General features: G+C 42.3%; 1 protein-coding gene across 2 annotated transcripts in view; it reads right to left on the reverse strand.

The window, feature by feature from the left end:
* KDM4B (lysine demethylase 4B) overlaps nucleotides 1-17,033 on the reverse strand; it is a 228,728-nt gene that overhangs the window by 140,331 nt on the left and 71,364 nt on the right. For both annotated transcript variants that reach the window (XM_060784971.2, XM_060784972.2), the window contains exon 6: nucleotides 8,596-8,645. In XM_060784971.2, the coding sequence (XP_060640954.2) occupies nucleotides 8,596-8,645 (50 nt within the window). The remainder of the gene's footprint in view (nucleotides 1-8,595; nucleotides 8,646-17,033) is intronic.

Genomic DNA, 17,033 nt, shown 5'->3' on the forward strand with positions numbered 1-17,033 from the left:
CGAGAATGACTCCCCGAGAGACAGGTGATGATGGCCTCCCTTCGTCGGGGGGCCTCGTGTGTTTTTCTATTTATTTGGCACTATAATTTCAGCCCAATAACTGCCGGGACCCCTTTCGGGGGCCTTCTTCCCATAAAGGAAATGGCCAGTTAAGTCTGTCAATGAAAGCGCTCCAGACTTCTGACGGCCCGTGATGGGTTCGAAAAGACAGTTTATCTGAAAAGTATTTATAGCAGCTCCAAAACTCTTACAACAAAAATCTGTTATCTATATCTTCTATATCTATACACATAATACAGACATATACAGACAAGCTCCTGTCTCCACAAACAGCTATATCTCCCACTCCTCAGGAGGCACCAAAGGCCCTCCCTCCAATGACACTGCAGGTGTAAACATGTCCAAGAGCCCTGCCAATGTCTTCCACAAACACCATACTGCCCACCACCCAAGTGAAGGTTTTCCCGCGGGGACAATTTCATTGTAGATTTTATGCATTTCCACCACCACAGACATCCCAGTGTTTCTTACTCTCTCCATTGGTGTGGAATTTGCATGATCCGACCACTGCCTCTCCCTTTACCCTTTCCTATTGTTTTCTATAGCACATAGCAAACAGAGGAATTGATCAGCAACTGAACATACTAGAGAGGTTTGGGGAGAATTCACCATGATTTATACGTGTTGTAGGGCCTGGGATGTATAGTTCATCTGCACTCTGAATTTCACCAACAATAGACCTGGAACTAACTTGGAACACAGAACCCCCATGACCAACAAAAATACTGGAGGGCTTTGGAAGGATTTTTAGGAGTTGTAGTTCACCTACATCCGGAGCACAATATGAACCCAAAAAATGATGGATCTGGACCAAACTTCGCATACATACTCAATATGCCCAAATTTGAATACTGGTGGGTTTTGAGGGAAATTGGCCTGGATTTTGGAGTTGTAGATACTGGGATGTATAGTTCACCTGCAATCAAGGAGCACCTTGAACTGTAGCAAAAATTGAACTGGAGCATACTTGGTCCACGGAGCCCCCATGACCAGCAAAAAATACTGGAGGTCTTTGAGGGGAAATTCACCTTGATTTGAGGGAGTTGTAGTTCACCTACACCGATAGATCTGGACTAAACTAGGCACACAGACCTGAAATTTGATTACTGGGTGGGTTTGACCTTCCTTTCTGGGAGTTTTAGTTTATCCACAACCAGAGAGCAAACTGAACCCCGCCAATGATGCATCTAGAGCAAACTTGCCCAACATAACAAACTACTACTACTCCAACTACTGATGGAGTTTTTTGGTGTTAATCTGACATGATGTGAGTTGTGGTTCACCCACAACCTTATGCATTTCGTACAATTAAAAATTGACTTTTTCAAATAACCCAGGCAATGTCGGGTACCCAAGCTATTTTCTTATAAATAGCATTACAAAAGACCTAACCTGGGAAACGTTGGGTACCTACACTAAAAACCCTTGCTTTTATCTTGCCCTCTGGAATCCTTTGGAAGGGATTTTGCAGCCACATCTTTTCTTGTCCCAGACGCCCGCAGCAGTGACAATGGAGTGTTGGACAGTGAACAAACCCCAAACCGTTCCATTATGGCTTACCCACTGGGCATGTGATTGGCATGCCATCTTGTATTCGTCCTCTTACAAGAGGAGGAAATGATGCAGCGTCATCCATTTAATTTGTATTAATTCCAACATGGGGGCAGGACTTCTTCCTGTTACTCACATACCTCCCAACAGACAAGGAAGTCCATGTTTCTCAGCGCTTGATAACCGTTTCCCGAAAGCAGAGCTTTCTAAATTGTGTGTGGCAACAATTGTCATTGTTTGAAGGCCTTCAGTTGGATGGTGGACAGTATGGCGTTTGTGGAGGACATTGTCAGGGCTCTTGGACATGTTCATGGTGCTCACTATAACCTGCAATGTTATTGGAGGGAGGGCCTTTGGTGTCTCCTGAGTAGTGGGAGCTATAGCTGTTTGTGGAGGCAGGAGCTTGTCTGTATAAGTGGGCATCCCAGCCACACACACATACATATTTTTGCTTTTATTATGTGTATAGATTGTTTCGATTCTGACGGACAGAGGACAGAAGAATTTCGTGAAGTCAATGTTATAAAAAGAGGGGAGTCAGGGGGACACAAATGGACAGGCAGGCCACAATACAGCCAGCCAAACTACTGTTACACACACGTGTGTGTGTGTGTGTGTGTGTGTGTGTATGTGTGTGTGTGTGTGTGTGTGTATATATATATATATAGAGAGAGAGAGAGAGAGAGAGAGGATTTCAATAATTATGCTCTGCTATATCCACACTTATTGAACCTGTAAGCACTTTTGAAATGAGAAATGCTCCACAATCAATATGAGCGGTGTTTGCACTTAACAGACCAAACACAAATGAAGAAAGGCTTCCTGCGTTGTTAAGGGATTCAGTCAGCATCAGGAAAGCAAATTAGTTTTCTCCTCTTTCCAGCGTATATCCTTCTAAAGGCACACCAGTGAAACCTTGGTTTTTTGCCAGGGCCAAGCACTGGAAACAAAGTGCTAAGAGCACACCGTTCTAAACTTGCCAAGGAATCTCTTTCATTGCAGAATCTGTTTCACGATTCGAATCTCTGTAATATCTTTATTACAGAGATACCAATGCCATTGCATCTGACATGAAAGCAGCGGATAATGGAAACACAGTATAAAGACAACAGATAACCAGGAGTTGTAAACTCACATCTTGCATTTACTATATTGAAATCTTTGTTCTTTGTGTTTTAATACATGTATTTCATACAAATATGTTTTAAGATGTGTATTTTATATAAAATGTATGATGATGTGTCTTTAGCTATGTTGTGATCCACCTCAAGGCATAAGGAGAGGCGGGTGAAAATATTATTATTATTGTTTTTATTGTTTTTATTATTACTGTTTCCTTTATAAAGGCTTTACACCAGGGATCCTTAAACGATGGGCCGCATCCAGCCCGCCAAGGTCATTTCTTTGGCCCGTGCCCTTTCTATCTCCCTCCAAAACGGAGGGAATAATCTCCACCCCTTTCTTGCTCCCTCCGAAACAGGGGGGGGGGGGGGGGAGAAAGAAAGGGATTTAGCATAGCAGGTTAACCGCCAAGCTGAAAAGTTGACAGTTCAAAGCCCAGGTCAGGGTGAGTAGCCGGCCATTCAGCCCAGCTCACTGCCTGCCTAGCGTAACATATCGGAAACAGAGATGTGAGTAGATAAATAGGTACTGCATTAAAAGCAAGGAGGCATTAGGGCACCCAGGAAATGCTGGCGATCAAAGAAAAGGTGGAAGTTTATAAGGCCGGAACTGAGCACAGCCTCCAAGAAGCTGAAATTAGGAACGCCTATATGTTTCTATGGGAGTCCCCAGTGGCGCAGCCAGTTAAACCACTGAGCTTCTGAACTTGTTGACCCAAAGGTTAGTGGTTCAAATCAGGGGAGCGGGATGCGCTCCTGCTGTTAGCCCCAGCTTCTGCCAACCTAGCAGTTCGAAAACATGCAAATATGAGTAGAATAGATACTGCTCCGGCAGGAAGGTAATGCCGCTCCATGCCGGCCACATGACCTTGGAGACAACGCCAGCTCTTCGGCTTAGAAATGGAGATGGGCACCACCCCCCAGGGTTGGACATGACTAGACTTTATGTCAAAGGGAAACCTTTACCTTTACTTTATCTGTCTGTCTGTCTGTCCTGTCATTGTATAATCGGCACTGAATGTTTGCCGTACGTGTGTTCTGTGACCCACTCTGAGTCCACTTTGGGGTGAGAAGGGCAAAATATAAATACTGTAAATAATAAAGGAAGGAAGGAAGGAAGGAAGGAAGGAAGGAAAGAAGGAAGGAAGGAAGGAAGGAAGGAAGGAAGGAAGGAAGGAAGGGGGCAAAGAGAGAGGGAAGGAGGGAGCAAAGAGGGAAGGAAGTAAGGATGAAAGGGGGAAAGGTAAGGAAGGAGGGAGGGAGAAATAGGGAGAGATGTAAGGGAGGGAGGGAAGGAAGGAGGAAAGAGAGAAGGAAGGATATGATGTTGAGAGCAAGGAGGGCCTGAGAAAAGAGCCCAAATGGCCACATCCGGTCCCTGGGCCTGGGTTTGCCCATACCTGGTATATACCCAGTGTTGCCTAGTACTTTCCTTCCTTCTTCCCTTTCCCTCATACAACTTCTCCCTCACTCTTTTCTTTCTCTATTTCCATTGCTTTCCCTCATACACCTTTCCCGTTCTTTTCTTTCTCTGCTCTCGTTTTTCCTTCTTTCATTCCTTCCTCCGTTCCTTGCCCCCCCCCCGTCATACTTTTCCCCTTTCTCTCCCATTCTTCCTTTTCCTTTCTCCCCCTCCCCGTTTCCTTTCTCTTCCCTTCTTTCTTTCTTCCTTCCTTCCTTTCCCTCATACAGTTTTCTCTTCTGTTTCTCTTCCTTGTTAGGAAGAAGAAAGGTAGATGAGAAATAGAGTGAAGGAAGAGAAAAAGGAAGAAAGAGAAGTAGGTAGGAAACAGAGAGGGAAGGAAGGAAGGAAGGGAGAGAGAAGGAGAAAGGGAAGAAAAATAGTAGTTAGGAAACAAAGGGAAGTGTTGTAGTTCAGCCCATGACTGTGTCTGCTCCTAATGTCAATGAGGAACTGGATCATGGGATTTCTGGGCCTGCTGAGCCTGCAAGCCTGCATGAGATTTTAAGTCTTGAAATTGCGTGCTCTGTGTCTGCTGCAGTTAGTGAAGGCAAAGGCCACATTCCAGAGAGGGGCCCAGATAAGTCTTTCTCTAGGGAAGCTAGTTCAGAAGATGAAATGTCAGATGGAGAGGTTAATAAGCTGATAGATAGGAGGCTTAGTTTTCGCAAACTCTGAGCTGTTTCACAGACTTGACAAAGGTCACAGCACTTGTCAGAAAAAAAGTTGTTATCAGATAGTCAGGGAAGATGGGATGCTTTCATGGGTTTATTAGGGAGACCACAGGGATTTTCCAGCAGTCTGGTCAACGTTGGTGATTGAGATACATCTCTTGCCAAGTGAGACCTGCTAAGAGATTTCTAGTTCCATGTTTCCAGTTGCTCTTGTTCCATGTTTCCAAGTTTAAAGATTTGTTCCTAAATCTCATGTATTTAAATTTATGTTACCTTGTGTATCCTGGTTCCTTTGTATTCCTGGTTTTTGATGCTACTCCTGCTATTCCTGTACTTTGAATCTTGTGGACTATTTCATACATTTGGACTTTGACATGTTTACTAATTTTGCTGAATTGCTTTTTATATAATCTCACAATAAACTGTTTTGATCATTTAACTTGCACTGGAGTGAGGTGCTTAAGTACAGAGATGCTTCCTGCCCTGGGATACAACAGGAAGGAAGAGAAAATAGGGAGAAAGAAAGAAAACAAAGAGGGAAGGAACTGATAAAGTGTGACATAGTGGTTTGAAGCTGAGGCTGTGTGTGAACCCAGTGGGTGCCTTTAGGTGAGTCCCACTCTCTCAACCTCAGAGGAAGACAAAGGCCAATCCCCTTTGAATGAATCTTGACAAGAAAAGTCTGTGAGAGAGTCACCATTGGGTTGTCCTTAGTCTGGAAATGTACTTGAGAGCAAACAACAACAACAATATACTGTAGTCTGCCCCCCTTAACAATTGGAGAGATCCTGAACTGGCCCTCTGTTTAGAAAGTTTGAGAAGCCCTGCTTTACCCTATCAATTAATTTATGTGAAAGTAAAACATAAAGAAGACAGACAACTTAATAACAAAACTGTCTCAGAAAGGTCCATCGTTTCTTGAGACAACTGCGATAAAAATACTTCGTTCTCAGGCTTCAAATGGGGGGGGGGGGGAGACACTAAAACCCCACACTAGTAGCAACCCACACAAGTGTCAAAGGGGACCTTACCATTTCTCACCTTCACCCATTTCTGCTCACTCTGGAGTCAGTTTCACACTCAGAGAAGCTCCTCTCAAAATAATGCATCTCATGCGCATCGGTGCCGCGTTGACATTTTGCTTGGGTTGCTAGGCAGTGCGGGAACGCTTCCAACGCAATTGTCTCACGACTCAAGGAGCCTGTTTGAACTGGCACTATTTTTATTCCAGGCAAAGATGGGTCCCCAAATACCCTCCTCAGCCTAAAAACACAGGCACATACAGGCCACGAATTTGGGAGGGCAGCCAAGGAGGCAAGCAGGGTTAGAAGAAGGCTGAACCTACAGAGTTCAAGCAGTTCAAAACATCAGAATGCTTAGGAGCCCCCGGTAGCTCAATGCGAGCAGAACTGAAGACCAACAGGTCAGAGGTTTGAATCCGGGGAGAGCACAGATGAACTCCCTTTGTCAGCTCCAGCTCCCCATGCATGAGAGAAGCCTCCCGCAAGGATGGTCAAACATCAAACATTCGGGGTTCCCCTGTGCAACGTTCTTGCAGACGGCCAATTCTCTCACAGCAGAAGTGACTTGCAGTTTCTCAAGTCACTCCTGACATGAAAAAAAAAATCAGAATGCTTGATACGAGCCTTGGGGATTTATTTATTTTTCCAAAGAGAGGCTCAGAACACAGACATGAGATGGGTGCAATTGTCATTCCTGTTCACAATATTATCACTTATTTGGCTTTGAATAAAACAGAAGTGAATTCGATTCACAATTATCCATATGAACTTGAGTCTAAGGCACCATTGAAGCAAACACGCACCTCCATTTGCGAAAACCATGAAACCAAAATAAGGTATTTGCTGCCGAATGTAAAAGGGCGCTATTTGTCATCTGGTCAAAAAATGGTCGCTGTCTGCTTAGAATTATTTCTTTAAAAACAAAAGTGTTACTACACCAAAGCTTCCGGCAGCACAAAGGAAAAACTTTGAGATGCATCTATGCTGTAGAATGAATCCACTTCTATTGCCTTGGTTCAATCAAGGTAATGGAGATAAAAGATATGGACAGAATGCAAAGGCATGAAACCGACGGATTGGTCTATATTTGAAGAATATATTGATAGAAAATAGTGAAAATATTGAATCAAGAAAAGGAAAGACTCAAAAAATGTGATAAAAGGAAAATACTATTCTGGATAGACAATTAGTATTACTAGAATTAAACATGAGGAAGACGAACCGAAGTCAAGAACCCCTTTTTTTCTTTTCTTTCGTGTCCCTCTCTTATCCACTCTTTCCTTATATTTTATGGTCCCTTGAGTACATCCCCAAACGTTTCTTCTTTTTTCTCAATGTATATTGTTGTTTTATTGTAAGTTATAATTTCTCTCAATAAACATTTAAAAAAAAAAAGGAATTACCTTGGTTCAATGTCTTAAGAGTTGCACATAACCCATGTATTCACATGTTTTAAACAGCTCTCTGTATGGCAAGTTGAAGACTCTGGGGAAGCCAAGAGGAAGGCATGTCAAGCCAACCCTGACTGGGACCACCTTCCACCTGGAAACCAATGCCCTCACTGCAGAAGAACATGCGGATCAAGAATAGGTCACCTACGAATCCACTACACTTGGAAGGCCATCATACTCGGACAACAACGGATCGCCTAAGTAAGCAAGTTAAAAAAAATGGTGAATTTGAGCAGGCTCTAAGCTCTCCCAAGGGAATGTCCCGCAAGTTTTGCTTCAGGGATTCTTGTGCCATTTTGAATCCCAAATAGAGTAAAAGGGATGCAGATAGTCCAACTGATAACACTTTCCATTCAATCCCCCTTCCCCAAAGGACTTTGGGAAGTTTCTTTTACTTGCTTACTTAGGCGATCCCTTGTTGTCCGAGTATGATGGCCTTCCAAGTGTAGTGGATTCGTAGGTGACCTATTCTTGATCCGCATGTTGAAACATTCACACCTAGCTCTAACAGACAAGAGTTCTTTGTCCCACCCTGGTCATTCCACAGATATATAAACCCAATTTTCCTAGTTCCAACAGACCTCACAACCTCTGAGGATGCTTGCCATAGATGCAGGCGAAATGTCAGGAGAAAATGCCTCTAAAACATGGCCATATAGCCCAAAAAAACCTACAAAAATCCAGTATGCTTTCAGACGTCAGTATAAATAGAATGCTTTAGAGAACGGACTCCATGAGACTCTATTAGACTCTTAGAACAGAGAGATGCTTTGGAACTTTGGACTGTTGATTATAAGAAAGATGCCCTGTGTTATCGATACAGAGAAACTACTTCAAGTCCTATCTGTAACTTGACTGATAAGCCATGTACCTGTATGCTGAATACATAGTTTTGTGAGTAAATCAACTATGTTACTTCTAAAAACAGTCTACTTATTTTTCTCTCTTGAGAGTATGATTTAAACCAAGACGCTTTAAGGGAGAGTAGATGTTTCTTGGGCAACTAAAATAACACTTGTGAAACTCTGCTATATACGGTAGAGTCTTGCTTATCCAACATGCGCTCATCTGACATTCCATCTTATCCAACACTCTTATCTAACGCTCAACTGAGTTCTTAACTCGTCTCAGGGAGATTCCTGATTTTCCAAAAGGTTATGATTTCTAACTAAGTCATGACTTTCCAAAGATTATAATTCTCCAAACGGGTTTCGAGTGGCAACATTACTGTATAACTGACAAGGAAAGGCTTACCTTTGGCCAGTCTCTCCAGCCGCTTGCCGTGTTCTGGAGGGATTGCATACCTGGCAAGGGAAACAAAGGCGTGCATCAGCAAAATGTGACATTTCGGAAACAGACAAGCTCAAGACGTCAAGTCCATAGTCCCCAACTTGACTAGATTTCCCCTGCAGAGATCTTAGGAACAAACAACAAGTCTCTCTTTTAAGAAGGAGGTAGACAACTAGGAACATGCCTTAGAGGTGTTGTTCCTACCTTCGATCTCATGATAGTCTGGGGTCAAAGCCTGTATGCCTGAGATGTGCACTTTCTGAATGTTTTAAAGCTGAAGGAAGATTCTCCCACATCAAGGGTCTGGAGAACAAGCCCTATGAGGAGCGGCTTAGGGAACTGGGCATGTTTAGCCTGAAGAAGAGAAGGCTGAGAGGAGATATGATAGCCATGTATAAATATGTGAGAGGAAGCCACAGGGAGGAGGGAGCAAGCTTGTTTTCTGCTTCCTTGGAGACTAGGACGCGGAACAATGGCTTCAAACTACAGGAGATTCCATCTGAACATGAGGAAGAACTTCCTGACTGTGAGAGCCGTTCAGCAGTGGAACTCTCTGCCCCGGAGTGTGGTGGAGGCTCCTTCTTTGGAAGCTTTTAAGCAGAGGCTGGATGGCCATTTGTCAGGGGTGATTTGAATGCAATATTCCTGCTTCTTGGCAGGGGGTTGGACTGGATGGCCCATGAGGTCTCTTCCAACTCTTTGATTCTATGATTCTATGATTTATTGGGGGAAAAATAAAGAGAAATGCAATGATCAGTGTCTTTGACAAATTGAGCGTCACAAAGGCTCCTTCTACACTGCCATATAATCCAGATTATCGAAGCAGACATTCCACATTATCTGCTTTGAACTGAGTTATATGAGTCTACACCTGGCTCTGGGGTCAAGCCTTTGGAGATTAACTACAGTGCAAGAATAACTACGAAATATGTGCAATGATTTTTGGAACGGCCGTGGATGGCGTGATTTCAATAGTTATTATAATTCTTATATGTTTTAATGGGCATTTTAACTCTAATTCTAAAATTTTAATTTTTTTAACTTAAATGTATTTAATTGTTTGTTCTCTAAAGGCATCAAATAGTTGCCATTTGTAAAACCGCCTTGAGTCCCCTTCAGGGTAAAAAAAAATTGGGATAAAAATAGAGAAAATAAATAAATAAATAGTACACTCACAACCTTATGTAAAATTTTAAAAATGACTTCTAATAACCTGAGCAATGCCAGGTACCCAAGCTTGTGTGTGTGTGTGTGTCTGTATGCTCACACACACAAAGTCTATGTAGTGTTTGAAATATGGCAATGTAACATGGTAAATTCTCACCTACACAATATTTATTTACTAACAAATGAAAATAAATGTATTGTCGAAGGCTTTCATGATGAGAATGAATGGGTTGTTGTAAGTTTTTGGGGCTGTATGGTCATGTTCTAGAAGCATTCTCTCCTGATGTTTCACCTTTACCTATGGCAGGCATTCTCAGAGGTTGTGAGTTCTGTTGGAAATTAGGAAAATTGAGTTTATATATCTGCGGAATGTCCAGGGTGGGAGAAAGAACTCTTGTCTGTTGGAGGTAGGTGTGAATGTTTCAATTGTCCACCTTGATTAGCATTTAATGGCCTAGCAGTTTTCAAAGTGTGGCTACTTACTGCCTGGGGGAATCTTTTGTTGAGAGGTGATTAGCTGTCCCTGATTGTTTCTTGTCTGGAGTTCCCCTGTTTTTGAAAGTTGTTCTTTATTTACTGTTATGATTTTAGAGTTTTTTAATACTGGTAGCCAGATTTTGTTCATTTTCATGGTTTCTTCCTTTCTATTGAAATTGTCCACATGCTGAGGATGCCTGCCATAGATGCAGGCAAAACATCAAGAGAGAATGCTTCTAGAACATGGTCATACAACCCAAAAAACTTACAACAACCCAATGAAAATAACCTTTTAAATTTATATGGCAATAGTTAAAATTTGATAAAAGACATGAAACACGGTGAAAGCTGTGCCTTTAAAACATCACAGAGACTCAAATGAAAGGTGGAAATCCTATCCCAAATTCTCTCTAGACTAAAAGCAAATTTCAACCCCTCAGAAGTGATCTGAGGAGCCATAATCTAATGTAAGAAGGATGTCCAGGAACAAAATCCGTACAGAAGGAAGCGTCAAGACTTTGTGTTTTAAGCTGATTTAAACTAGCAGCTTAAAAAAAGAGAAACAAACACACAGTTTTCAAACGGTGGGGGAGCCCTGTTCTGTAACAGCTAATCTCAGGAGGGGAAAGTAAGAAATCTCTTAATGTGACCTAGGCCCTTTTGACCAAAGCCCAAACAATTGCCCTTTAAAGTGTGTAATGATCAAATAATTTAGTTTTAGCTCATCGCAAGCCTTTTTTATTTATTTTTTCAAACCCCATTTATCACCAACATGAAGCAAATGAGTAAATTAATCCAGATCCAAATGGTCCTTTGTGGGATTAACAAGTCTTGAAAGAAAGGAAGGCAGAAAGAAAGAAAGCCAGAACTAGACTGAACCATTCCATTCCTTCTGGGAATGTTCTGAAGGATTTGGGAAAGGGCTAAATCGTGGCTGCGAGGCAGCCGATGATTAATGCCACATTCTTCGGTCGACTCTGCTGCTTTCGCTTAATTAGTGCCTGTAATTGGGAGTTGTAAAGATAAGATTAATTGAATCTCGGGGATGTTAAAAGTTTAATATGTTGGAACATGGTTGCTGCGTTATCGGAGCCTGCAGACTGCAAAGGCAACAGAGGGAGTTCTAGAGAGGTGTCCCATGGAATTAAAAGGGGAGTTGCTTGGAGAGAAGCCCTGGAAGTTGCATTAAGGCGCTTAAAGCCAGGAGTCGGAGGAGAAGCTCTGCAGCCCTGGTCCCACAGTCACCTACACACAAAGAACTGAAACAGCATGCTTTGTTCACGTCTACAAAGGGAGAGAGTCCATTGGCAAGCAAGGTCAAAACCTGAGTACACACGTCCTAAATGGGATCCCCATATCACCTCTTTCAAGTCCTTAAAATCATTAAAAACAAGTGAAGTCCCCATGCCATCTCTTCCAGGTCCTAAACAGGCTTCCCATGTCATCTCTTTTAAGTTTTAAAGAGGATCCGCATACTGTATCATCACTTCCAAGTCCTAAACGGGGTCCCCATGTCATCTCTTCCAGGTCCTAAACAGGGTCTCCATACCATCTCATTCAAGTTTTAAACAGGGTCCCCATGTCATCTCTTCCAGGTCCTAAATAGGGCCCCCATACCATCTTTTTGAGGTCCTAAATAGAGTTCACATGCCATCTCTTTCAAGTCCTAACTGAGGTCCCTGTATCATCTCTTCCGGGTCCTTAACAGGGCCTCCATATCATCTCTTTCATGTTTTAAACAGGTTCCCATGTCATCTCTTCCGGGTCCTTAACAGGGTCCCCATATCACCTCTTTCAGATTCTAGACAGGGTTTCCATGTCATCTCTTCCAGGTCCTAAACATGATCCCCATATCACCTCTTTCTTTCTTTCTTTCTTTCTTTCTTTAATAATTTTATTGAAAGTTTTTCATTAAAATAATTAAAAACAGAGAAAACAGGAAAAATGGAAAGAGAGATAGGAAAAAGAATTGACTATAAAAAAGAAGAAAAAGAGAAATAAAGAGAATAAGAAAAAAAAAGAAAAAAATAATTCTTGACTCCTGGGCAGGCCCGTAGCCAGGATTTTGTCCTATTACCCTTAGTTCTGTCTCCCTCCCTTCTTTTCCTTTTTCTATTCCGGTGTGTGTTCTTTCCTTCCTCATATCAGTATATTCTTATTGTTTCGTTTTAAGTGTTCTGTGACTTGGCTCCAGTCAGTTTCTTTCCTGGGGTTTCCCTTATATTTGGATATCAGGAAGGTTAGTCTATCCATATTTCTTATGTCTTGGATTTTTATCATCCAGTCTTCCTCTTCTGGTATCTCCTTCTTTTTCCATAACCTTGCATAACAAATTCTTGCTGCCGTGGTCAGCAAGAATAAAAAAAAAAGTCTTTTTTTCCCTATGTTTTGTTCATGTATACCCAGTAGGAAGGTTTCTGGTTTAATTTCTATCTTTATTTCTAATATTTCCTGAATGTTTTTCTGAATCTGTCCCCAGAAGGTTTTTGCTTTGCTACACAACTACCATATATGATAATATGATGCTTCTATTTCGCCACACTTCCAACATTTTGTGTTTGTGTTTCTATAGTATATCATCTCTTTCAAGTTTTAAACAGGGTTCCAATGTCATCTCTTCCAGGATCAAAAGGGGGTCCTCATATTATTTCAGGTCTGAAATTGAGTTCCCTTGTAATCTCTTTCCAGTCCTAAATGGGGTTCCCATTTCATCTCTTTCAAGTCCTAAGTTCTGAAGTCCTTCTTCAGAAGATTTCACCTCACTTTTTGTCTGTGTGGGAATTGGATTTTTGGAAATTTGTCTTGTGGTAGACAAGGTTTGATGATAAATCTTCAGTGGAGACCCCTTTCCCTCATCATACTAACTCTTCCAGGAGTGGATTTCCCTTCTGAGGAAAGATTTCTATCACTTCCTGTTATCTCACCCCGTTCTTAACTATGAGTCCTTTGTAACTCAGGGCTGCCTATATATAGAGAGAGAGGGGGGGGAGGGAGAGGGGAGGGAGTATGAAACTCTTATAAGGGGTTGGTTTAACCCCTGGTTTGCTAGTAAAAACTGAATGGACGTGTTGCAAAAAAATTGCATGACTAAAAAGCTTGTTGCCAACATGAAAAGTTTGGAAGGCTCTGGTCTAAGTAATGAAGGGCTCTCTGCCTTTGCCAAACTGGAGCTTTGCTATTTTAACAATGTCGCTCCTTCAGCTCCAAGAACAGGATGGGATTGCTCCCCTTGACCACCAACACCCCATAATAAATCATCATCAATCCTTGCGGCACTTCTCCAGCTGCTTGTTCCACCTTCCTCACTAGCAATGCAACAGTCTATCCTTCTCTCCTAAGCTTTGCTTCCTGAGCTCCAAGAGAGACAGTGAGAAGAAGCTGTCCTCAGGGGAGAAGTCAAAATGTCAGGGAGGAACAAACCGTGCTCTCCTTCATCTCAAGGCAAGGTGTCAAAACAAAAGGGAGACGTTCAAAAGTAGAGAAGCATTATTTCCGCCAGCTGCTCCAAAACCCTTCCATTACGGTCCAGGTCCTGCACCAACGCCAAGTCGCCTCTCATTACATTCTCTGTCTAAATGAACCAAGCGCCCGGCCCTATGTGCCCTCCTCTCTCCGCAAAAGGAGAAGAAGTTAACACATAGCTCACATTTGAGAGAGAAGAAGTCAGAAAGAGGAGAATTTCAAATCTCATCGTTCCGGGAATATGTTTGGATAAATTGGGGCCTCTTATTGTTGTTTTTCCACCCAGTGAATTCAAAGTTTGATCAAACTTTGAACTTAAGCTTTAGAAATGTAAACAGTATAGCCTTTCCAGGACTATCCCATTTCAGCATACATATGTCTGAATATGGATAGGAGATAAACACTTATCTGAATATTTTCTTAACCTATTAGCTTCTAACACCCCATCAACACATTTTCTGGCAAATTCAAGGGACTCTGGGGAGGTTTCAGGTTGAATTCCTGCCTTTTCCAGGACTCAGGAAGGAAACACACTGAGATCCCCTCTATATTGGACCAGATAAACCAAATACTGAATTGCATTATAAAGCACTGTCTATGCCGGCAATCATGCAATCACTGCTCAAGAAGGGAGCATTGAAATGAAGCTTTGGGTGCTCTTACTACCTATTATAGGGAAAACCAGCTGATTCCTAATCCATCTAAAATGCAGATGTGTGTTTTCCATCTTAAGAACAGAGAAGCATCTCAAGTGGTGAGGATTATTCAGGAAGGAATCCTACTGGTGCACTGCAGCACACCCAAATACCTGGGAGTTACTCTGGACCATGCTCTGACTTACAAGAAGCACTGCTTGTCTATCAAGCAAAGAGTGGGTGCTGGAAATAATATCATATGAAAGTTGACTGGCACAACCTGGGGATCACAACCGGACACAGTGAAGACATCTGCCCTTGTGCTTTGCTACTCTGCTGCTGAATACGCACATCCAGTGTGGAATAGATCTCACCACATTGAGACATGCCGCATTATCACAGGATGTCTACACCCCACACCACTGGAGAAATTATACTGTTTATCTGGTATCGCACCACCTGACATCTGTCTGGAAGTAGCAGCCTGTAATGAAAGGACCAAGGCAGTGACATCTCCAGCCCATTTTCTGTTCGGCCCGCAAGCCAACATCTTAAATAAGAAAATAGCTTCCTAAGATCTACAGAGATACTCACAAGAACCCCTCAGCAAGCGAGAGTCCAAAAGTGGCAGGCTAAAACCTGGAACCTCAATCAGTTGCTGAGACCGGATGAGAAGATCCCTCTTGGGCACACAGAAGGCTGGGCAACTTGGAAGGCGTTTAACAGGCTGCGCTCTGGCGCAGTGAGGTTCAGAGCCAATATTCAGAAATGGGGTTGGAAAGTCGAAACCACGACATGCGAATGTGGAGAAGAGCAAACCACAGACCACTTACTACAATGCAGTCTGAGCCCTGCCATATGTACAATGGAGGACCTTCTCACAGCGACACCAGAGGCACTCCAAGTGGCCAGTTTCTGGTCAAAGGACATTTAGTACAATGCCAAGTTTTTAACTTTGTTTGTAGTTTTTAAATATATTATAACTGTACACTCAATTTGCTTCTGACATGATAAATAAAAATTATAAAGCAACCTTCACAGGTTCAAGTTTCACAAAAATTGTTGCAACAGGCCCATTTGGAGTCTCATTATGACTTCTGTGATCTGGCCCTCTGTTTAAAAAGTTTGAGGACCCCTGCTGTAGAATAAACCCACTTTAGCATTGAGCCCTGACCATTAAATTAGAGATGAGGTCCCTCAAAGAGGTGTTCCAGCTTCCTCCTTTGCTTTGGCTTGGCACTAAGATGAGCGTATGACATGGGTCTAGAGCACACCTGAATTTTGGTGAGGTCATTTAGCCAAAAAGGTGAGCATTAGATTTGAGTAAACAGGATACTTCTCTTTTTCACTTTGCCCTATTTCTCGGTTGCTGTCCCATCTCAAGGGGGAACAATAACATCAAGCTGTATTACCACCTGACCTTTCCAAAGAGCATATGATACAAATCACCACAAATTTCACTGCCACACTGCTGAAAAGCTCCCTGAATGGATAAACAACTTCAACAAAAGCAAAAGCCAGCATAATAGGTTTCCACAGGGCTGCAGGTGCAATCCCAAGCCCCAGCACTCTCTACCACATTTCTTCGCAAGAGCAGAGACACTTAAATATCTTGAAAATGTACTCTGAGCAAAACTGCACTCCACAGGCTCTCAAATCTGCTTTGCTCCACCAAAGGCATCGCCACTCACAATTATCCCCAAATATCAAGGGATCATTTTGTCAGGGGTTCTATGCAGTCATAAAACTCCTGTTCGTGCAGAAGTGACTCTATTAGTTCCAATTACAGAACCAGGTATCCAAAAGCACGGTTGTAGTGGTCTCCTACTCAAACAACAAAATAGGCAAAGACATTTGTTCTTTCCCAAATGAGCATGAAGGCTTTTCTTTCTCCTTCGTTGCAGCAGTATATACAAAATATACAAACTTTTCAACTTCTTCTTCCTCACTACACACAGTAGCAATCGTCCAAAACACCATCCAACCCTCAGCAAACTTACTCAGTATAAATACAATCTATATACTATTCCCATTGCATTAATCACCACATCCTAATTACAATGGTATAACTCTTTTACAGGTGGTTAGGCCAGAAGTATTCACTGTGTTCTCTATTGTCGAAGACTTTCATGGACGGAATCATAGGGTTGTTGTGAGTTTTTCAGGCTGTCCGGCTATGTTCCAGAAGCATTATTTCCTGAAGTTTCACCTGCATCTAAGGCAGGCATCCTCAGAGATTGTGAGGTCTGGTGGAAACTAGGGGTTTATATCATGGACAGCTAATCATGTCTCAACAAAGGCAGGCAGTAAGAAGCCACACCTTAAAACTGGTAGGCCATTAAATGCTAATCAAGGTGGCCAATAGAAACATTAACACCTACCTCCAACTGAAAAGAGTTCTTTCTCCCACCCTGACATTCCACAGATATATAAACCCCATTTTCCTAGTTTTCAACAGATCTCAAAAACGCTGAGGATGCCTGACATAGATGCAGCAGAAACATCAGGAGAGAATGCTTCTGGAACATGGCCAAACAGATCGAAAAACTCGTAATGAGCCAACTCTGCGATCACTTGGAAAATGCCAAGTGTAGAGAAATGTTTATTATAGAGTGTTTAATGTACTGTGTTTAAACTGTATTTAGGGTTTACATTAGTTGC

Source organism: Anolis sagrei, chromosome X, assembly GCF_037176765.1.
Source record: "Anolis sagrei isolate rAnoSag1 chromosome X, rAnoSag1.mat, whole genome shotgun sequence".
NCBI lineage: Eukaryota > Metazoa > Chordata > Lepidosauria > Squamata > Dactyloidae > Anolis > Anolis sagrei.